Source organism: Camelus ferus, chromosome 1 (genome assembly GCF_009834535.1).
Source record: "Camelus ferus isolate YT-003-E chromosome 1, BCGSAC_Cfer_1.0, whole genome shotgun sequence".
Taxonomy (NCBI): domain Eukaryota; kingdom Metazoa; phylum Chordata; class Mammalia; order Artiodactyla; family Camelidae; genus Camelus; species Camelus ferus.
In genome coordinates this window covers 57,389,254-57,411,998 of record NC_045696.1, presented here as the reverse complement: position 1 = coordinate 57,411,998, position 22,745 = coordinate 57,389,254, and the positions used below count along the sequence as shown (strand labels likewise).

Genomic DNA, 22,745 nt, shown 5'->3' with positions numbered 1-22,745 from the left:
AGTGTCTGTCTTTGGAGAATAGTCTGTGAGTTTTGTCTGTGTGATATTCGGGGAGTGTAACTTGTATAGTTTCTCTGGTGTGTGTCTTCAGTTGAGTTCCATGCAGCAGGTGGTCCGAGAGAAAGATGCCCGCTTTGAAACACAAGTTCGTCTTCATGAAGATGAGCTTCTTCAGTTAGTAACCCAGGCAGATGTGGAAACAGAGATGCAACAGGTGTGTTGCTAAAACTTAGTAGAATGACTGTCGTTTTAGTTAACTTTGATTAAGTTATCACAGCACCTCTTCCATTCTCACCCACTGCTCTTCACTTGGTTGGGGTCTGCTCATCAGTTGGCTTATTTTTGGTGTTCTTCTCTTCTGTTGCATATTAATTATTTATTTCTCCTTACCTCGCCTCTTACCCCTCTCATCAGGTTGCTGGTACTCAAAAGCTGAGTTGAATTGGCAAATGTATGTGGTAGTCGGAAGTTGGTTTCTCTTCAGTTTGCCTGTCATAGCTACCTTTGTGCATTAAAAACCTGATCCAAAGCTTTAAATCAATGAAGTCAGTTTTAAACTTTAAATAATTTAAAGGTAAAAAGAAGTGATTTTGAAGCCATAAAGTCTTCTATTAAATCGATAATTCTTTTTTTAAAAAGTTCACTGAGTAAGTTTTGAAAATTGGCTTCATTGTTTTTAGCTTTATCATCTACTAACTCAAAAGTATTTCATTTCTGTTCAGTGCGTAGTACAGTGTGGTACCCGAAGGCACTCCAGTGGTATTTCATGGTTGATCCATTTAATTTTTTTCTTTTTTTTTTTTCAGTAAAAACCTCTTCCAAGTTCTAGGCAGTCCTTCAGAGTACACCACTAAGTAAAGTTTCAGAATATGGCACTTTTTAAAGTAGCATATTGATATATACATGTATCATTGATTTATTCATTCAACAAATATTTATCCAGTGCATGTCCCATGCATGAAACTGGAAGAGAAATGGTTCTTACCTGTAGAGAATGTCCTCTTTGGTGAGTGAAATACACATGTACCTATGTTATTTAGGTACAGCACATTGACTATATAATTTTAAAGGTGGATATGTGTAATAAATATCTAATTATTAAAAAGGCTCCCTAATTCAGGGGCTTGCTTGTGTCCATTTGGTTGTTGGTGGTGTTCTAGAGAAGACATTTTTGGAGATTCTTTGTTGCTGCTGGATGAGGAGCATGGCATGCTGGTGTCTCACACTTGAATGTATCATCCTCAACATCCAAAAATCCTAAGTAGACCATGCTGTGTGACATTTTGAAAGGTAAGCAGATAACTGTGCTCATTTGTTAGCACATCATGTGGAAACGTTTTCTCCTCAGAAACTGAGGGTGCTGCAGAGGAAGCTTGAAGAGCATGAAGAAGCCTTGTTGGGCCGTGCTCAGGTTGTGGACTTGCTCCAACAGGAGCTGACTGCTGCCGAACAGAGAAACAAGGTACCGCCTTATGATCTCTACTGCCTGCTGTGGGAGGGTTCCTTTCCACCTTAGTTCGCCAGGCAGCAGGTATAAAATCCTATTAGAAACCTTCAGAGAATTGGTGCCATTTATTCATTCTTTCAACAAATTCCCTGTGCTTAAGTGCTGGTGATATTCTGATGAGCAAAACAGATACAGTTCCTCCCTCACGAAGCTTACATTTCACGTCTTTTACTGTCTCTCTTTTCCTTTGTGATTTTGGGTCGAGTCCTACTTTCTCTAGAATGTTGCATTTTCCTTTTCTTTTCTTTGAGTTTCTTTTCTGTCAGTTTTCCCTTCTCTGTTGTGAATGTTTCTTGTGCATTATATACTGTCCCTTCTTTGCTTGTTTTTGTTGGTTAATTTTCTGTTGGATTAAAATAATCCCACCATGCAGTGTTCCCTCACATCTAAAGGTGATTAAGGATGCTCGTGTTCCAAAATCTGAAACTCAAGTATCCCATACCCTGACTGTAACCCATCCTGTTACTCCCTTTCTCAGGCTGAACTCACCTTCATTCTCATTAGGATTTCTTGATCCTTTCAGTTTGTTCCTCCAGTGTGTTAGTTCGTTCTTGGCCTCTCTCCTTTCCTTGTCTAGTATAGACTTGTAATTGACCATCTGGACTACTCTTTTACCAGCCCTTGGATCCCCTGTGTTGCTGCCCCTTCACATCCAGGGAGCCAAATCCTAACGTGGAATGAATGCTGCAGTCCACATTCTCCACTCGTTCATCTGGGTGCTGCAAGAAAATCATCTCCTTTCTTAATTTTCAACTCCCCTTGAGAAGGACTGTCTTTCTTGCAGAGAAACATGTTTCCGTATCTCCAGTGCTAACAAAACCCATGCCCTGACCCTGAGTTCCCTCTCTGGCTGTCATCAGATTGTCAGGTTCAAATCCCAGTTGTGTTACTTACTAGATAGGTTCTATAGAGATAGTTACATATATGTGACTTTATGGTAAATTTCCCTTCTCTGCTCCTTTTAATACCTTGTAAGTATCTCTCTCATGGCCTCAATCATTTTATATTACTATGATCTTTTAAGTGTGAATCTCCCAATAAACTCTTGAGTTCCTTGAGGGCAGGGACTGGATCCTTTATTCATTCATTTATTCAGTATTTATTGAGTAACATGTAGTCAATATGCCATGTACTATGTTGGGTGCTGGAGAACAATGATGATAAAACACACAGTCCCTTCCCTTATTGAACTTATTTTATACTGGGAGACACATAAGTGAGATGATAATGCCACAAATAAAAAATATATGAATAGAAACTGTCAAAAGTATCAAGAAACAATAACAGAGGATATTATGCAATTATAGGCTTGGTCTTGAGTGTCTTGGCCCAGGCTTCACCTGGAAGAAGCACTTCACTATGCTTATTGAAATGAAAGAATGAATTTATGGTTCACGTGGCTTCATCTTTTTTTCTTAGATTCTCTCTCAGCAGTTAGAGCAGATGGAAGCTGAACGTAATACTTTAAGGAACACTATAGAAACAGAAAAACAAGAGTCCAAGATTCTGATGGAAAAGATGGAACTTGAAGTGGCAGAGAAAAAATTATCCTTCCACAACCTGCAGGAAGAAATGCATCATCTTCTGGAACAGCTTGAACAAGCCAGTCAAGCCCAGGCTGAACTGCAGTCCCGGTACAGTGCTTTGGAACAGAAGCACAGAGCAGAAATGGAAGAGAAGACCTCTCACATTTTGAGTCTTCAAAAGACTGAACAAGAGCTGCACACTGCCTGTGATGCCCTAAAGGATCAAAATTCAAGTCTTCTCCAAGAAAAGAGTGAACAGGCGGTTCGTTCAGCCCAGACCATTCAACAGCTGGAAGGTCAGTATTTTGTTGCTTTTGAAGCTCACCTGTCTACCAGAGTGGCTCCTACTTTAAAATTCTAGGGATGACATCATTTGCTTAAATCAATTGAGTCAATAGAAGGATTAAGAAAAGCATCTCTTCTGAGCTCTGTTTCATTTCTCCCATCTCTGACTGAAGTTATAATCTGGCTTAGCATTGTAATTATCATAATAGTACTAAAAACTATTGACAGTTATGTGTCAGGTATTAAAAAGAATGCTATATGAGACATGACTGTGGTCTGAAGGATTCACTGACTAAAAAGAGTAGGATTTGAATTAATTTGTCAAAAACTCAGGCCAGATCTAGTTGCAAACATTGGGAAGACTGAGTTGTATGGAGTCATCCTTACTTCTAAAGATGGATCTGAATGCTTTTCTAATAGCTGAAAATTTCTTTTTATAGAAAACTTTTATCTTTTAATAAGCTTTAAAGAAAACTTATTTTTCAATGTGTTTTATTACAGTAGTGAAGAGCTGAACATTAACCAGAAAGCCTCGAGGGGCATTACCTGGGAACAGTGTGTTACATAAGCGTGCTGTTCTCTGTTTTTTTTTTCTCCCAAGTTTCTTTAATTAATTTATTTTTTAAAATTGATATACAGTCAGTTCCCATGTGTCAATTTCTGGTGTACAACACAATGCCCTAGTCATCCATATACATATATATTTTTCATATTCTTTTTCATTAAAGGTTATTACAAGATATTGAACATAGTTCCCTGGGCTATATAGAAGAAACTTTTTTTAAAATCTATTTTTATATATAGTGGCTAACATTTGTAAATCTCAAACTCCCAAATTTATCCCTTCCCACTCTCTATCCCTGGTAACCATAAGATTGTTTACTATGTCTTTGAGTCTGTTTCTGTTTTGTAGATGAGTTCATAGTGTCCTTTTCTTTCTTTTTGTAGATTTCACATATGAGTGATGTATGGTATTTTTCTTTCTCTTTCTGGCTTACTTCACTTAAAATGATGATCTCTGGGTCTATCCATGTTGCTGCAAATGGCATTATTTTATTCTTTTTTATGACTGAATAATATTCAATTGTGTAAATATACCAGAACTTCTTTATCCAGTCATGTGTTGATGGACATTTAGGTTGTTTTCATGTCTTGGCTATTGTATATAGTGCTGCTTTGAACATTGGGGGAGCATGCTGTTCTCTTAACTGAGCCATGTTCATGTTTAAAACTGTGCTAGTAGAGTCTCAGGAGGATTTACAACGCTTATGTAGAGAGTGAAGAAAATAGACACTAAAGGTATTTTCAAGGGGGGAAGAAAAGAATGACTTTTTAAAAAATACCTAGGCATGTTTTATTTTACCTTTGAAGGAAGCTTACTGAGATGTCCTTTGGTTCTTGTGAGTATTTAAACAATTTAAAAAAATGTCCTTGGCATCATAATTTTAATTAAGATAACTGAACTAGCGTAAACAGCATATGGTATATCCCTAGATGATAATAACTCACTAAGTTTCAGACTTGAGGCAAAGAACATTTCAATTTACTTATTCTCATTTCTTTAGATCAACTCCAGCAAAAATCTGAAGAAATTAGCCAATTTCTAAATAAACCAACATTGCAAAATCATGAAACAGCATCTCAGACTTCTTTCCCAGATGTTTCTAATGAGGGTACACAGGTAATTAAATGTATACTTCTTATAAATATCTGTTTGTCTTTGCTGTATCTATGCTTGAGTGTTTTAATAGAATTTATTCCAGGAAGCAGTATAAGCCTCTTCTGTCTGATAAAATGTTTTTTTGGAGGCTATTCCATTGGAAAGGTTCAGGAAAGACATTAAGGTAGTGTCCCAACAACGAATAATGAGAAAAAAGTAGACAATAAGCACCATGATCTCAGGAACCTTTCTGATTCTACAGTCTTAGAAATCTGTGTTAGAGATGAATCATTATTTTTAATTTTATAATCAGTTTCTTCATTTGAGAAGACACTTTTGCTTTTGGTATTCTGAGATTTGATCAGGTTTAAAGTATACAGTTCAGTCTAACCTAACTTAAATGTCTATTATAGAAATCATAATGCTCACATTAATTAGCTAACAGTAAAAAATTCAGCTGCCTGTTGATTGGCTAGTATGTTCTATCTGCCTTTGGTAAAAATCTCTGTGGGAAGCTAGATTTTAATCACTAGAAGGCTGCTTATTGAGCTTGAATATCAGAACAAGGAGAGTTAGTTTGATGATCTTAATTAGCTAGTGTAAATCTGGGATAACTGGATTCGTTCATCTCCATTATAAGATTATACCCTTCCAAACTGACAGGCATACTGGTCAACAGAGCCCCATGGTTCCTGGGCAGTACTGTGCACTGATAAAAATTTTTGCTTCCTGGTTTTTAGCATCTAGGCTTTCCAGTCTCTTCTGTTCTCCCATTCTCAACTCAACTTTCCTCCAAAGTTCTAAGACATTTTTCAGCAACTCTAGAAAAATTGAATTTTATAGTGAACACCTGTATACCTACCATCTAGATTCTGTCAACATTTACTGTATTTTTTTAACCAAATATCTATCCATTTATCCATCTAAGAACTCATCTTAATTTTTTATACAGTTCACAGTAAATTGTAGACATTAGTCCATTTTTCTCTAACTAGTTCAACATTCATGTCATTGACTAGATTTTAATATTTGTTTATAGTTCTTTTTCTTTTGAAGTAAGATTTACAAGACATGAAATGTACAAGTATTAAGTGTACCGTTCATTGAGTTTTGTCAATGTACACCTGTGTTACCCAAATCCCTATCAAGATATATCACCCCACAAAGTACCCTTTTGCAGTCAGCCCCATTCTTCCCCTCCAGAGATGATCAGTGTTCTGTTTTTTTTTGCCATATATTAATTTTGCCTGTTTTATATCCTATAAATGTAATCATACATTTGTGTTCTTTTGTGTAAAACCTCTTTCACTCAGCATGTTTTGAGGTTCATTTATATTGTTGCATATATCCTAATTTATTCTTTTATATTGCTAAGAAATATTCCATTTTGTGAGTATACTGCATTTTCCTTTTGCATGATTGTGCTATAATTTTCTTTTGATGGATACCTGTCTTTTTCATGCTTTGGCTATTATGAATTAAGCTGCTATGGATATTCTTATACAAGTATTTGTGTGGACATATGTTTTTATTTATCTTCATTAAATGCTAGTTGACGAATTTCTGGGCCATAGAGTAAGAATATATATAGCTTTATAGGGAAATGCCAGATCTTTTTCCAAAGTAGTTGTATTACTTATACTCTCATCTAAAATATATGAGAGTTCTAGTTGCTCCATATCTTCTCTAAGATTTGTTATTGTCCATTTTTGAAATTTTAGCCATTGTAATGGGTGTGTAGTGGTAGGTCATTTTGGTTTCAACTTGCATTTCCTTCATGACAAATGATGTGGAACATTTTTTGGGGGGATTCTGGGTCATCTGTATATCTTCTTTTTGTGAACTATGTGTTCAAGTCATTTCACCATTTTAATAATCAAGTTCTTTGCCTATTTATCAAGTTGTATTAATTCTGTATATATCCTGAATTCCAGTTTATTATCAGATATATTTAGTGAGTATTTTCTATCATGCTGTGGCTTGCCTCCTATTAATTTTCTTCAGGATATCTTTTAATTAGCAGACATTTAAAATTTTGATAAAGTCTATTATTTATCGGGTTTTTGGGAGGTTTGTAATTTTCTGTGTCCCATCTATGAAAACTTTGCTTAACTCCAAGTCATGCAGATATTCTCTTATGTTTTCTTTCTTCTATATAGTTTTTGCTTTCACAGTTAAGTGTCTGAATCTCAGTAAATTTTTGTATGTGATGTAGGATAAAGTTAAGTTTTTATTTTTTTCTATATAGATATCCAATTGTTTCAGCACCATTTCCTGAAAACATTTTACTTTCCTCATTGGATTGCTTTGGTACCTTTGTTGAAAACAAATGATTACTAGGTCTATGTCTGAGCTTTCTATTCTGTTGATCTTTTTGTCAGTTCTTATGTCAGTATTACACAGTTTTCACTACTGTAGTCTGTAGTTAGTCTTGAAGTCAGGTAGTATAAGTCCTCTAACTGTTCTTCTTTTCAAGATTGCTTTGATTATTCCAGGTCCTTTGCATTTCCACAGAAATTATAAAACCAATTTTCTCAAATTCTATTTGGAAAAAAAAAGCTGGATGGGATTTTGAATTGGCATTATGCTAAGTCTATAGGTCAATTTAGGGAGAATTGACATCTTAACACTACTGAATTTTTCAATCCATGAGTATAGTATTTCTCTTCACTTATTAAGATCTTCTTTGATTTCTTTCATCAGTGGTTTATAGCTTTGATTGGAGGAGTTGTGCACATGTTAAAAATATTCTGAAATCCTTTTTAATGCTATTGTAGATGGAATTTATTCTAATTTCATTTTCTGGCTGTTTGATGCTTATATGTAAGTATACAATTGAATTTTGCTTATGTGAGCTTGATAAATATTTGTTTTATTAGTTCTAGTCTCTTTATAGAGTCCTTAGGATTTTCTACATAAATAATCATATCGTCTGCAAATAAAGACAAGTTTACTTACTCCTTTCTAATCTTTATGCCTTTATTTCTTTTTCATATAATGGCTAGGACCTTCATTACACTGTTTCATAGAAGTGGTAAGATTGGCCTTCTTGCACTGTTCCTGATCTTAGGGGAAAGTGTTCCTTATTTTACCACTAGCTGTGCTACCAGCTTTCAGTTTTCGATGTATATCCTTTATCAGGCTGAGATCATTCCCCTGTATTCCTAGTTTGATGAGAATTGGTGTTGGATTTTGTCAAATGCCTTTTCTGCATTTATTGAAATGACCATATGAGTTTTCTTTACTCTGTTAATATGGTACAGTACTTTAATTTTTAAATATTAAACCAACCTGGTAATGTTAGGATAAACCCCACTTGGTCATAAAGTATTATTGTTTTTATATATTACTAAATTTGGTTTGCTACTGTTTTCTGAAGCATTTTTGTATCCGTATTTATGAAAGCTATTGGTCTTTGTTTTGATCATGAAGGTTTTCCTTTGTTTTGTAGTACCTTTGTCAGATTTTGCTATTAGGGTTATAATGGTATCAAAAAAGAAAAAAAATCAGTGGGGAAGTGTTCCCTTCTATTTTCTGAGAGTTTGTGTAAGATTGGTATTATTTTTCAAGGGTTTGAAAGAATTCACTAGTGAAACCGTCTGGGCCTTGAGCTGATAATAAATTGATTTTCTTTTTCATCTTGTGTCAGTTTGGATTTTTTTTTTTTTTTTTTAGGCTTTGTCTATTTCATTGAAGATGTCAAATCTTTGTTATGTTGGTTGGTTATGTTGGTTATACTATCCCCTTTTTATCCTTTTATGCTTGTAAGCTCTGTAGTGGTACCCATCCCTACCCTAATCCCTATTTTTTTTTAATTAAGATGTTATTGACTTATTGTATAAGTTTAAGGTGTTGCTTTGACACATTTATACGTTGCAGTAGGATTACCACCGTAACACCTCCATTACAGCACATAATTATCATTTCTTTTTTGTTGTGAGAACATCTAGTCTCTTAGCAACTTTGAAGTATAGAATACAATATTGTTAACTGTAATCACAATGCTGGGTATTAGATCTTCAAAAGTTGTTCATATTCTAACTGCAAGTTTGTGCTCTTTAACCAGCATCTTCCCAATTTGTGCTTCATTTTCTTGACTTAACTAGAAATTATTTGACTTTAAAAAATCTTTTTAAAGAACCAAGTTTGGGGCTTGTTAATTTTCTCTATTGCTGTTTTTTTTTCACTTTTATTAATTTTGGCTCTTTGGTATTTCTATTTATTTGGTTTTACTTTTTTCTAGCTTTGTAAAGATCTCTTCTCATATAACTTAAGATCTTCTTTTCTTATATAAACATTTAAAATTATAAAATTCCCTCTTAAGCACATGGTTTGATATGTTTGTTTTTTATCATTAAGTTTTTGAAGAGTTTTCTAATTTTCCTTGTGACTTTTTCTTGGATCATGGATTATTTAGAAGTGTGTTGTCGGTTAACTATCCAGATATTTAGTTTTGTTTCTAGATATCTTATTATTATTAATTTCTAATTTAATTTCATTATAATCAGATAATATGCTGTATATGATTTCAGTGCTTTGAAATTTATAGACTTGTTTTATGACACAGTATATTGTCTGTCTTAGTGAACATAGCTTGTGCACTCATAAAGAAGATATATTCTGTAGTTATTGGATGTAACATTTTATAAATATCACTTAAAATCATAGTGTTATTCAGATTATCTTTTTTTGATTGATTTTTGTCTAGTTGTTGAAACTAAACTGACTTTTGTCTAGTTGTTTTGTCTGTTTTATGTCCAGTTGCTAAGAGGAGATAAAATCTTTAACTGTGATTGTGAAGTTGTCTGTTTTTCCTTTTAACTCTGTCACTTTTTGTTTCTTTGTATTTTGGATCTCTTTTAATAAGTACATATGCATTTATGATTTTATGTCTTCTGATAAAACGTTCCTTTTTGTATTTATGAAATATTACTCTTATCTCTAGTAATTTCTTTACTGGAAGTTCTGTTGTATCTGTTACGTTTACTGTTTGCATGGTATATTCTTTTCTGTTCTTTACTTTCAACTTCTTTCTTTACAGTAAATGTCTCGAAGGCAGCATATAGTTAAGTTTTGCTTTTTTATTTCTTCTCATAAGCTCTGCTTTGTCATTCAAGTGGTTAGTTCATTTAATGTAACTATTGACATGATTTGATTTGTCTTCCATTTTGGCCATCTTTTTTTTCTTCTGTTTTCTGTTTCTTTCTTATCCTTTCTTTCTATTTAATAATTTAAAGTTTTTTGAATTTTATTTTCACTTATCTACTAACTTACTTTCCTTTTAAACATCTATATTAGAGTTATAATTGACATACAATTATCTATAGACTTTTAAAGTGTACAGTTTGATGAGTTTTGACATATGCCTGAAGCCATCATCACTATCAAGTAAATGAACATATTCATCATCCCCCAAAGTTTCTCATGCCCTCTTTTAAGTTTTCTCTCACATCCCCACATCCCCATGCCCTGCCACTCTTTCTTTCATTATAGATTAGTTGTATTTTTTAAAATTTTATATAAATTATATGTACTCTTCTTTTTTCCTGGCTTCTCTCACTCAGCGTACCTATTTTGATATTCATACTATTATTGTATGTAGCAATAATCCATTCCTTTGTATTGTTGAGGATATTGTACATACCACGGTTTATTTATCCATTTCCTTTTTGATGGACAAATTTGGGTTGTTGACAGTTTTTATCTGTTACAAATAATGAATATTATTTTACAAATCTTTGGACCTGTGCTTTCTTTACTCTCAGTAAATATCTAAAAATGGAGTGTCTGGATCATGTGGGAAGTGTTTGGAAGTTTTTAAGATACTGCCAGACTGTTTCCCAAAGTGGTGTTACCATTTTCTATTCCCACCAGCAGTGTATGAGATTTCCAGGGATAAAGCTCATTTGGTCGTGATATATTATCCTTCCACTTTCTTGGATTTAATTGCTAAAATTTTGTTTCAAAGTTTTACATCTGCATTCATGAGGAATATTTGTCTGTCTGTAATTTTATGTAATGTCTTTTTCTGGTTTTGCTCTGAGTAATGTTGGCCTTTTAGAAGAATGGGGAAATGTTCTTTCCTTTTTTGTTTCTTGGAAAGATTTTGTGTAGACTTGGTATTATTTTTTCCTTAAATGTTTTATGAAAATTCACCAGTAAAGCTGTCTACTTTTGGAATTTTCTTTGTGGAAGCATCTGTCTGTACAAATTCTATTTGCTTCATAGCTATTTGATGATTTAGGTTATATATTTCTTCTTAAGTGAGTTTTGGTGTTTTATATCTTTTAGGGAATTTGTCCATATAAAGGGTCAAACTTAAAAGCAAAAAGTTACTCTTAAGAATCTCTAATTACTCTTTTAAAATGTATAGAATCTATAGTGATGTTACCTTTTCCATTCCTAATATTGGTATTTATACTTTCTTTATTATACAGATTAGACTGCCCAGAGGTTTATTAACTTTACTGATCTCAAAGCCAACCTTCATTGATTCTCTCTTGTTTTCTGCTTTCTATTTTATTGATTTCACTTTGATCTTTTTATTTCCTTCCTTCTGTTTGCTTTTGATTTGATTTCCTCATTTCTTAGCTTCTTAAGGTAAAAGCTGAGACCATTAATTTGAGACCTTTTTAATTTCTAATATGGGCATATTGCATTATAAATTTTCCTCTAAAATCTGCTTTAGTGGTATCTCACAAATTCTGTTGTATTTTCATTTTCACTCAGTTCAAAATAACTAATTTCCCTTTTGATTTCTTCTTTGCCCCCTTGGCTACTTAGTTTCCACATATTTGAGGATATGTCTAGTAGTCTATTATTAATTTTTATTTTAATTCCATTGCGGTCAGAGCACATACCTTATATGACTTTAGTCTTTTAGAAATGATTGAGACTTGTTTTATGGCCCAGATTATTGCCTATTTTGGTAAATGTTCCATGTGTACTTGGAAATAATGTGCAGTCTGCTGTTGTTGGCTGAAATGTTCTATAAATGTCGATCATGTAAGGTTGGTTGACAAGAGTTATTCAAGTGCACTGTATCCTTGCTGCTTTTCTGCCTATTTGTTCCCTCAGTTATTGAGAGGAGAATTGAAATTTCATATTATAGTGGTGGATTTATTTATAGTTCTGTCAGTTTTTACATCATGTATTTTCAGTCTGTCTTACTGGAGATTCAAACTTTTAGGGGTTTTATGCCATTTTGATTAGAGATATTTTGATTATGAAATGACCTTCTTTATCCTTGGTGACATTCTTTGCTCTGAGATGTACGTTTGTCTGATACTAATATAGCAATTCTACTTTTCTTTTGACTAGTGTTAGCATGGTGTATCTTTTTTCCTTAACTTATTTGTATCTTTATATTTAAAGCACATTGCTTAAATGCAGCATAGAATTTGATCCTACTTCTTATCCAAATTGTCAATCTCTGCCTTTCAGTTGGAATGTTCAGACCATTTCCATTACTGTTGTCACTGATACAGTTTTAAAGTCTCTCACCTTGCTATTTGTTTTCTATTTTTCCAACTGTTGTTTCTTACTTTTTTACTTTTCCTTCCTTTTAAAAAATTGGTTGAGTATTTTTTATGACTCTGTTTTTCCCCCTTTTCATCTTATTAGCTATAATTCTTTATTTTGTTAAGATAGTAACTGCATTAAGGATTATAGTTTGCATTTTTATCACGGTTTACCTTTACATAATACTGTGTGGATTCATGTGTAGAATAAAACTTTTACAATCATATACTTACATTTCTTTACTCTTGGGATTTATGTTATTATTACTTTACTTATTAATGTCTTATAAACAAAAATATAAAAATATAACATGTTATAAGCAAAAATTTTTATTTTTGTTTAGTCAGTTATCTTTTAAGGCGATTCAAATAATATAGTAAATCTTAACTACCACTGCAGTTATCATTTCTGGTGCTTTTCATTCTTTAAGGTAGATCAAGAGTTGGCAGTCTTTTTCTATAAAAGGTCCAATGACAAATATTTTAGGCTTTTTTTTTTTTTAACATTTTTTATTGATTTATAATCATTTTACAATGTTGTGTCAAATTCCAGTGTTCAGCACAATTTTTCAGTCATTCATCGACATATACACACTCATTGTCACATTTTTTTCTCTGTGAGTTATCATAACATTTTAGGCTTTTAGGCCATAACTGTATTTACAAAAATAGGTGGAAGGCCTCCAAAGTTTGCCAAGCTCTGGTGCAGTTTCATATTTCCATCTAGTGTCATTTTCCTGCTCCCTGAAAGACTTCCTTCCTTTAATATGTATGTGTGTGCTCTCTCATGAGTGCATGCGTCTGCTGGTGATGGGTTCTTATAGCTCTTGTATGTTTGAAGACATTATCTTTCTGTTGTTGCTAAAAGATACTTTTAAAAGCTGACTATAGAATGCTACATTGATAGTTTTTTTTTTCTCTTTCAGTACTTTAAGGCTATTACTCTTTTTTCTTGCATTTTGTTTTTGACAAGAAATCTGTCATCCTTGTCTCTTTCTTTCTTTCTTTCTTTCTTTCTTTCTTTCTTCTTTCTTTCTTTCTTTCTCTCTCTCTTTCTTCCTTTCTTCCTTTCTTTCTTCCTTCCTTCCTTTCCTTCTTTCTTTCTTTCTTTCTTTCTTTCTTTCTTTCTTTCTTTCTTTCTCTCTCTCTCTCTCTTCTCTCTCTCTCTCTCTATCTCTCTCTCTATCTCTCTATCTCTCTCTCTCTCTCTCTCTTCCTTCCTTTCTTTCTTTCTTTTCTTTCTTTTCTGGCTGCTTTTGGGATTTATCACAGGTTTTGAGCACTTGGGTTATGTTGTGCCCTGGCATAGTGTTCTTCATGTTTCTTGTGCTTGGAGTTTGCCTTTTAAATTGCTGTGGTTATAGTGTTCATCAGTTTGGAAAATGTTCTACCATTAGTTAGCCAAATATTTTTTCTGACCCTCTCCCTTCCTTTGGAGACTTCAATTACACATATGTTAGATTATTTGAAGCTTTTACAAAACTCATGGATGCACTTTTAATTTTTTGGATTCTGAAAATGTTCTTTCATGTGCAGTAGACTTGGGATTTCTCTTTTTGTAATCCAGTCTTCAGTCTTAAATTCAAAACCCAGTGAACTGGAAATTTGTATGAAAGATTTTCTCTTTATATTTTCAGATAAGAAGCATTATTCTAAAGGTTACCTAGGGAGATAAAGTAGATAGTATTTTTAAAGTATTTCATGGCTGGAGAACTTTTAGAAGACAAAAATGCCAGAAGCTTTCTGGACATTAGTATGAGAGTTTTACACTGGAGAATCATTAATTTGTTGTCTTTCTACAATTTAGGCAGTCACTGAGGAGAGTATTGCCTTTTTGCAGAAGAGAGTGGTAGAACTAGAGAATGAAAAGGGAGCCTTGCTCCTTAATTCTATAGAGCTGGAGGAGCTGAAAGCTGAGAATGGTACGTATAAATGAAAACCATAATCCTCTGTCTTCTTAACCTACATATGCCTACTTTTATCACTATACATGTATAACATGTAGATTGTCTGATTCTATGATAGTAAAGATCTTAGCAGGGCTGGTAGTTGCTGAAGATAGGAGTAATATACATGAAACAATTTGAGCACAATATCAAGGTTTACATAAGTATAACATTTTGCAGTATGAGCTACAAGTGCTGCAGGATATCTGTGTTATATTCACTTTGGAGTAGTCAAGAAATCTTCTCAAAAGTGAGTCTTGAATAATGGACCTTAATAAAATGATAAATTCCTAAAAAGGCAAAATTAAGAGAGAAAGGACTTTCCTAGTAATAAATTTGTGGGATGAAGTAACAGAGATCAGTATAAATAAAGGTAGAAACCATTTTGGATTTTGCTCATGCTGTATACTGCTTGAAACCTTATCCCTTTCCTTTCGGCTGGCTAATTCTTACTCATCTTTCAGGTCTCAACTAGGGTATTGTCTTTTTCAGGAAATCGACCCTCATCCCCCAACTTGGGTTAAATGCATTTTGGGGCTTCTGAAACATCCTTGCATTCCTTGAACATTGTATTAAGATGATGTGTTATATGTTTATATTTTATTCTTTAAGCTCTTCAGAGATAAAGTATAAGCTCTTCAAAGGCAGGGGCCTTTTTTTTTTTCCATCTTTGCTTCACCCTTTACCAAGAACTAGAATAATAGCTGGCAAATGAGTGGTTGCTGGATAAAGTTTTGTTGGATTGAACTAAATTTAGCACTTTATTCTATTGGACTGTGGGTGAGCAGTTAATAAGAATGAAGATATACCTCCTTTCACTTATCACCTGCTTCACAATGACCTTATGGTTTTAGTAACAGGTAGTTAATAACACTTTACTGATCTATTTTATCCTGGAGTAACTGACTAATATGCTTTATCTTTAAGAGTGAGAACGAATACCAAGTAAAGTTTGTACAATTTCCTAAACTTTACAGCCAATATTTCCAACCTAACCATTTTATGACAGTTCTACTTAGCTATAAACTAGGGATTATATACCTTTTTCAGTCTAGTCCCACCATTGCTAATAAAGAACACCACAAATTCAGCTCATTATTTAACCCACTCAAACCACTTCTTTCAGACCTTATCCGTGGTGCTTATTTTGTAGTTTTGCAAGCAGTCCCTCTCACTTTCATGTGGCTCTTATGGTTTTGAGGTCACATGCGTTCCATTCTCTTGGCTCTTTCCTGCAGGGATCCCTGGCCTTAAGGTTTTCTGTATTAGTGTTCGTGTCTAGTCTCATAGGTTACCTTTGCTTTAGGAGTCTGTATTAAACTCACCTTTTGCGCTTCCATTTCTACCACTGTGCCCTTCCTCAAATAATCTTGTGAAATGTGTAAACACATTATATATAGTCTTGAATTCATTCATTCATTCGTTCATTCAGCAAATATCTATGGTGCCTTTCCTGTGAGCCAGGCAGTAATCTAGTTGCTGAGGATACTGCTCTGAACATGTTAGAGGGGAAGACAGGCCATAAACATGTATATAAATAAGAAAATTTCAGTGAGTGATTCGTATTAGGATAAAAATAAAACAGGTTCCTGCAGGTGTGCCTGGGGGAAGAAGAAAGCGGCAGTAGCGTGATCAGGGTTGGCCTCTCTGAGCACTTAATGATGAAAAGGGGACAGCCACGCAAAAAGAGGCTGAGCAAAGAGCGTTCCAAGTAGAGAAGAACAGTGCACATACCCTGAGGTATGAATACATTTGATACGTTTGCAGGCAGAAGGAAGGCAAGTGTTCTTGGGATTAGAGTGAACAAAAAAGGGGCAGTGAGAGAAGAGAAGATTGGAGAATAAGTGGAGTCAAATCACATAGGTCATGTTAAGACATTTAGATGTAGTGTAAAACATGCTTTTTTTTTCTTTCTTTAGTATATTTGTCTTAGCTTCTCAGAAAGAGTACAAACTTCTTGGAGGCTTATTAATACTTAACGTTTTTGATCCTCCAAGGTGCTACTACCCTTTTTAGATACACACCCTGTAATAGAACACGAGTTTGAACTCAGAAGATTGGATTATGATCCCAGGTCTCTGAACTAACTGTAGGTCATGTCATTTCTTTGTTTCCTCATATGGTCATTGAGGAGATTGGATAGCTCCACTTCTAGTGCTAAAATTTGATGTCCTTATGAACATATGAAAAGAACATTGAAGAAATTTTAAATGCTGTATTAATGTGTGATGTATACTATGAACACAGAAAGGTTGTAGATAAATTAAAGCAGATTTATTGCCCTAGAAGTCCCAAATTCTGCCACAGAAATAGCTGCTTCTTATCACACATTCTGGCATTTTTTTCCTTTAAAGCCTTCCATTATTTTTTGTACTTCACTAAGGTTAATTATTAACACTTTGTCACATTCTATCTTATATCTCATCTTCTCATCTTCTTTTGCCACTTCTTTATTTTAATAAAATAAGTGTTTCATCTCCTCCAAACTATTTTGTCTATTTCTTTCTTCTTGGTTATTTCATGCATCTCAAATAGCCTCATACATAATCATACCTTTGTTTTTTCAAATATTCTACATTTTTCTTCTAAGGATATTGATTTTGTGACTTTCAGAAAAACTGTCCTCTCAGATTACTTTCCTGGAGGCTCAGAAGAGAGCTGGAGAAGCAGATAGAGAAGTCAGTGAGGTAAGTGATGCATTCTTGAAATGATCAGAATGTAGTAGATCAAGGGGAGGTAGTTTCAAATCTAAACATTTCTGCAGTTTTCTGATGTTGACAGAGAATTGCATTATCTAGAAAGTGAGATTTAAGAGAGTCATAATGGTTATTTCTTCTCATTTATTCTCATTTGTTTCTGACTATTTGGAATTTTTTATTTGTCCTAAACCAACGCAAGTACAGTAGCACTTATTTGAGATTTGATAACCCATTTTTCATACTGGGTTATCATTTATCTCTACTTCTTTGCCCGTCTCAGAAAAGTTTCTCGGTGAAGAGATTAAATAAAATCTCTGTTCTCCACCTACCCCAGGCCTCCCCAGTTGGCACAGTTTCACTTTGGATTATATTGAAAAGGGTATCTTCAGAGAGTGGTGTTTTTTATTTTATAACCTAAAAATTACTACAAGAAATGTATGGTTGCTCAATATTCTGTTGATTCAAGATTATTATTAGCTGTTTTGTGTTTAATTGTTCTTCCAATCAGGAAGTCAGTGATAGACTCATAAATGGCCTTGAGGAATAACATAACTTCTTAACAAAAGTATCTGCTTGCTTATTGCATTAGAGTTCTCCAGAGAAATGGAACTAATAGGAAGTATATATAGAGAAATTTATTTTAAGGAATTGGCTCATGCAATTGTGGAAGGTGGCTAATCCAAAATTGCAAAGTGGAGACCTAGGGAGGAGTTGCAGTTTGAGCTTGAAGGTAGTCTGCAGGCAGAATTTCCTCTTTTTGGTGGATGACAGGCCTGTTTTGGCTTCTAGCCTTCAACTGATTAGATAAGGCCCACCCACATTATGGAAAGCAAGGTACTTTACTCCATCTGCTGATTCAAATCTTAATCTCATCTCGAAATACCTTTTCAGAAACATCTGGAATAATGTTTGACCAAGTATATGAGTACTGGTGGGTAGCCAAGTTTACACATAAAATTAACTTCCACTCTTATATTCAGTACTTTTTCATGGGGCTGCTGCTGCTCTGTTCATAAAATTGTCAGAAGGGAACTAAATTTTGAAAATTATAGCATTATATGGTTATTGACAAAAATTATATGGTTATTGACAAATTATGAATCTTGTTTGGCCAAGGAGGTGCTTAATGTTTTAAGATGCTTAGCAGTAGTGTCTAGTGAAAACAAGATAGCTCAAAAAAGAACAGATAAGAAAGATGGGGACTTGTTAAAAACAAGAAAAACAAAACAGCCAGAAGGGAGAACAAATAAACAGGAAACAATGAAGAAAAAAAACCCCACAGAAATTGCAAAAGGTAGAGTGACTAAGAGAATCCCTGGGATAAAAGAGAGTGAGTAGAAAAGGTCCAAGGAAAGTGTAAGCCCAGCCAAAAGGAGAAGACTAGCACTAGAAGAAAAAGTAATTAGAGTGTCTGAAAATAGCAAAGTTCTCTGCCCTCTCATTATGGGATAAGTTTTTTTTGTTTGTTTGTTTTTTAATTTAAAACTCAAGCCAAACTCTGTAGATAGCATAGGGAGCAGCTAAGGATGAGACTAAGGGAAGGAAGAGCGTGAGTAAAGTGAAAATGACAGTAAAGAGGAAGTAAGAATACTTTGGGTATGAGAGAACAGAGAAGGAGCTAGTTACATTGAAGTCTTCTGGCAGAAGTGATGCCTTAACTATATCAGATTTTTAATATATGTAGGGATGGATAAATAGGAACATGACATGAAGAAATTATAAAGGAACTTTTCCTCTGCTAAATAAATATTGTGTCCAGTTTTGGCTTTAGAAATTTGAGAGAGTGAGAAATGCAGAGAGCAAAGAATTTTCAATGATTAAATATAATGCTTATGGAAAATGATCAGATAATTTTTCATAAAATAATACATAATTCTAAAATAATGAATTTTTTGAGGGAGAGATATTTAGGTTTTTATTATTTTATTAATTTAATTTAATTTATTTATATGGAGGTACTGATGATTGAACCCAGGACCTCACACATGCTAAGCATGCACTCTACGACTGAGTTATATCCTCCCCCTGCTAAAATAGTGAGTTTTTTTTTCACTCAGTGGCTGAGAATGATACCAAGATAATAGCTGACATTCACTGAATACTTACTATGTGCCAGCATCTGCTAGTAAATGGCTGAGTGAAGGTGTGAACTCAGGCAGCTGGGCTGCAGAGCTTTGCTCTTGGCTACTACATTATTTGACAGTCCCTGGGGAATTTTTCCGCATATCAAGTTGGAATTTTTTTCTGGGGAAAGAAAAAGGAGCTATTGGCAAAGATGGAGATTTTACTGTGTACACCGTCCCCACACTCATTTAATAAAACACTAATTAAATTTACCATGAGATTCACTGATTTTGTTTCCCAGGAAAACAATTATAGAAATAATTTATATGAATTGAGCAGTCTAACATAGTAATTTTTGTAATAATAACTTGGTTAATATTTTGTCGAACAGGTCCATAATATCATACCCAAGTCCCAGCAGAACTTCCTTTTGATGATTTTATCCTGATAATTTATCTCAAGCTGCTTGTTTGATCATTTACTTGTCTGTTAATGGCTGTCTTATCTAATATTTCCTACTCCAATAGATAGTTTAGGAAAAGGAATCCCATGACTTCCTTCTTGGTATGGGAATGAAATAAAAATTTAATTTCCTGCTTCCCTTTTTATTTTTAAGAAGTTCTTAGGAGAAACAAAGAGGAATTTTAATTTGAAGAAAAAGTTTCCAAAGTGAAGAATATTTAGAAAATGAGTCTCAGGTTTCTTTAAGTCTTATGATTGTGACTTGAGCTCATTGCAGAATTAACAAGATGCCCTCAGAGGTCTAATTTGAGAGATGAAAACTGATTTTAAAAGTATTTAGCAGTTTTATGGTAAGAAGGTTTGGACTGAAAAGTTTCAGGTTTTGGAAAATGCAGTTTTCAGTTAGGCTATTTCTTATAAAACATTTGATTGAGGCTTTTTCTTTCTTTTTTTTAAAAACAGATCAGCGTGGTTGATACTGCTGGGCTCAACAAGAGTAGCTGTTCCACTGAGGAAAGTGGACAAGATGTCCTAGAGAACACATTTTCTCAGAAGCATAAAGAATTATCCATTTTATTGTTGGAAATGAAAGAAGCTCAAGAGGAGATTGCATTTCTTAAGTTGCAGCTTCAAGGCAAAAGGGCAGAGGGTGACCCTGAAGTCCTTGGTCAGAAAGAAACGAAACAGATAGAGTGTGAAGGAATACCTCCAGTTGAAATGACAGTATTGCTTGAAGATACAGGGCAACCATTACCCCCAGTGCCAGATGAAGAGAGCAGTCTTCCAACAACTGAAAAAGAAGAGCAGATGAGCACTAAACAGCAACACAGAGCATCTGAGGAAATATCTTTAAATGATGCTGGAATGGAATTAAAATCAACAAAGCAGGATGATGAGGATAAACCCCCTTCTGCCATACAAGATGTTTGTCAGTGTCACCAGGATGAACTGGAAAGGCTAAAAGGTCAAATTTTGGAGCTTGAGATAAACTTTCATAAAGCAGAAGAAATCTATGAGAAAAGTTTAGATGAAAAAGCTAAGGAAATAGGCAACCTAACCCAGATGATTGAAGAGTTTAAGAAAAATGCTGAAAACACCAATAGTGCACTCACTGCTTTGTCTGAAGAAAGAGACCAGCTCCTTTCTCAGGTGAAGGAATCTTAGTGTGGTAACAGAACTCAGGGCTCAGGTACAGCAACTGGAAGTGAACCTTGCAGAAGCGGAAAGGCAAAGAAGACTTGACTATGAGAGTCAGACTGCTCATAGCAGCTTGCTTACTGAACAGATCCACAGTCTCAGCATAGAAGCTAAATCTAAAGATGTGAAGATTGAAGTTTTACAGAACGAACTGGATGATGTGCAGGTTCAGTTTTCCGAGCAGAGTACTTTGATCAAAAGCCTGCAAAGCCAGCTGCAGAAGAAGGAAAGGGAAGTGCTTGATGGAGCGGAACGTGTGAGGGACGTCTCAACTAAGATGGAAGAACTGTCACAGGCTCTTTCACAGAGGGAACTTGAAATAGCAAAACTGGATCAACTCTTACTAGAGAAGAAGAAAGATGTAGAAACCCTCCAGCAAGCTATCGAGGAGAAGGATCAGCAAGTGACAGAAATCAGCTTTAGTATGACTGAGAAGATGGTCCAGCTTAATGAAGAGAAGTTTTCTCTTGGGGTTGAAATTAAAACCCTTAAAGAACAGCTGAATTTATTATCCAGAGCTGAAGAGGCCAAAAAAGAGCAGGTGGAAGAAGATAAAGAAATTGTTTCTGGCATCAAACAGAATTATGATGAGTTGAATCCAGCAGGGCTAATAAGTAAAGAAGAACTTCAGCGTGAATTAGACCTTGTAAAGAAAGAAAGCGAGCAGAGAAAGAGAAAACTCCAGGCAGCTCTTATTAACAGAAAGGAACTTCTACAGCAAGTCAGCAAATTAGAGGAGGAATTGGCCAAAGTGAAAGACGAACCCAGGAAAGAGATTCCCCTCCATGAGAGTGAGAGGAAGGAAATGGAGGAAGATAAAGAAAACAAAGAAGACTTAGAAAAATGTGTGACTTCTCACTGCCAAGAAATGGAAATGTCTTTGAAACAGACAGTATCTGAGAAGGAAGTGGAACTAGAGCGTGTAAGGAAGGATTTGGAGGAAAAGGCAGCAGCTGAAGAACAGTTACAGGCTGTGGTCAAACAGATGAATCAGAACTTGCAAGAGAAGACAAACCAAATAGATTTGCTCCAAGCAGAAATCATTGAAAACCAAGCAGTTATCCAAAAGTTAACCACAGATACTAAGGATGCAGGTGATGGTGACTCGGCAGCACCTATAAAAGAAGCAGTGGCCATCAGTCCACATGGTTCAGGTAGTGGTGAACACTGGAAACCGGAACTGGAAGGAAAAATATTAGACCTTGAAAAAGAAAAGGAACAACTTCAAAAGAAGCTACAGGAAGTATTAACCTCTCGCAAGGTGATTCTAAAAAAGGCACAGGCGAAAGAAAGACATCTGAGGGAGGAGCTAAAGCAACAGAAAGATGAATATAATCGCTTGCAAGAACAGTTTGATGAGCAAAGCAAGGAAAATGAGAACATTGGGGACCAACTAAGGCAACTCCAGAGTCAAGTAAAGGAGTCTATGGACAGAAAATTCCCAAGCAGTGGCCAGCAGGAACCAGGCTCTCCTACCCAAGGTTTAGAAGAACCTTTATCCAAAGCTACAGAGCAGCAACCTGCTCAGCCTTTTTCAGAGTCTGACTTGTGCCCAGACTGGCCCTCCCATTCTGGAGATACAAGTGCTCTGCAGGGCAATGCGGCTATTGCCCAAATTAAGACCCAGCTGGAAGAAACAGAGGCTGAGAAAGAACAGTTAGAATTGAAACTCAGCTCTACTACAAGTGAGCTGACTGAAAAATCAGAAGAGGTGTTTCAGTTACAAGAGCAGATAAATAAACAGGATTTCGAAATCCAGAGTCTCAAGACAGCGTCCCGTGAAGCTGAAGCCCATGCAGAAAGCCTAAGGCAGAAACTGGAAAGCAGTCAACTAGAAATCGCTGGGCTGGAACATTTAAGAGAATTACAGCCTGAACTA

General features: G+C 34.8%; 1 protein-coding gene across 1 annotated transcript in view; it reads left to right on the top strand.

The window, feature by feature from the left end:
* GOLGB1 (golgin B1) overlaps nucleotides 1–22,745 on the top strand; it is a 71,624-nt gene that overhangs the window by 23,762 nt on the left and 25,117 nt on the right. Inside the window, 8 exon segments of the mRNA XM_014563608.2 lie at nucleotides 92–214; nucleotides 1,349–1,462; nucleotides 2,927–3,329; nucleotides 4,884–4,999; nucleotides 14,306–14,420; nucleotides 17,058–17,131; nucleotides 20,132–20,827; nucleotides 20,829–22,745. Coding sequence (XP_014419094.2) covers nucleotides 92–214; nucleotides 1,349–1,462; nucleotides 2,927–3,329; nucleotides 4,884–4,999; nucleotides 14,306–14,420; nucleotides 17,058–17,131; nucleotides 20,132–20,827; nucleotides 20,829–22,745 — 3,558 coding nt within the window.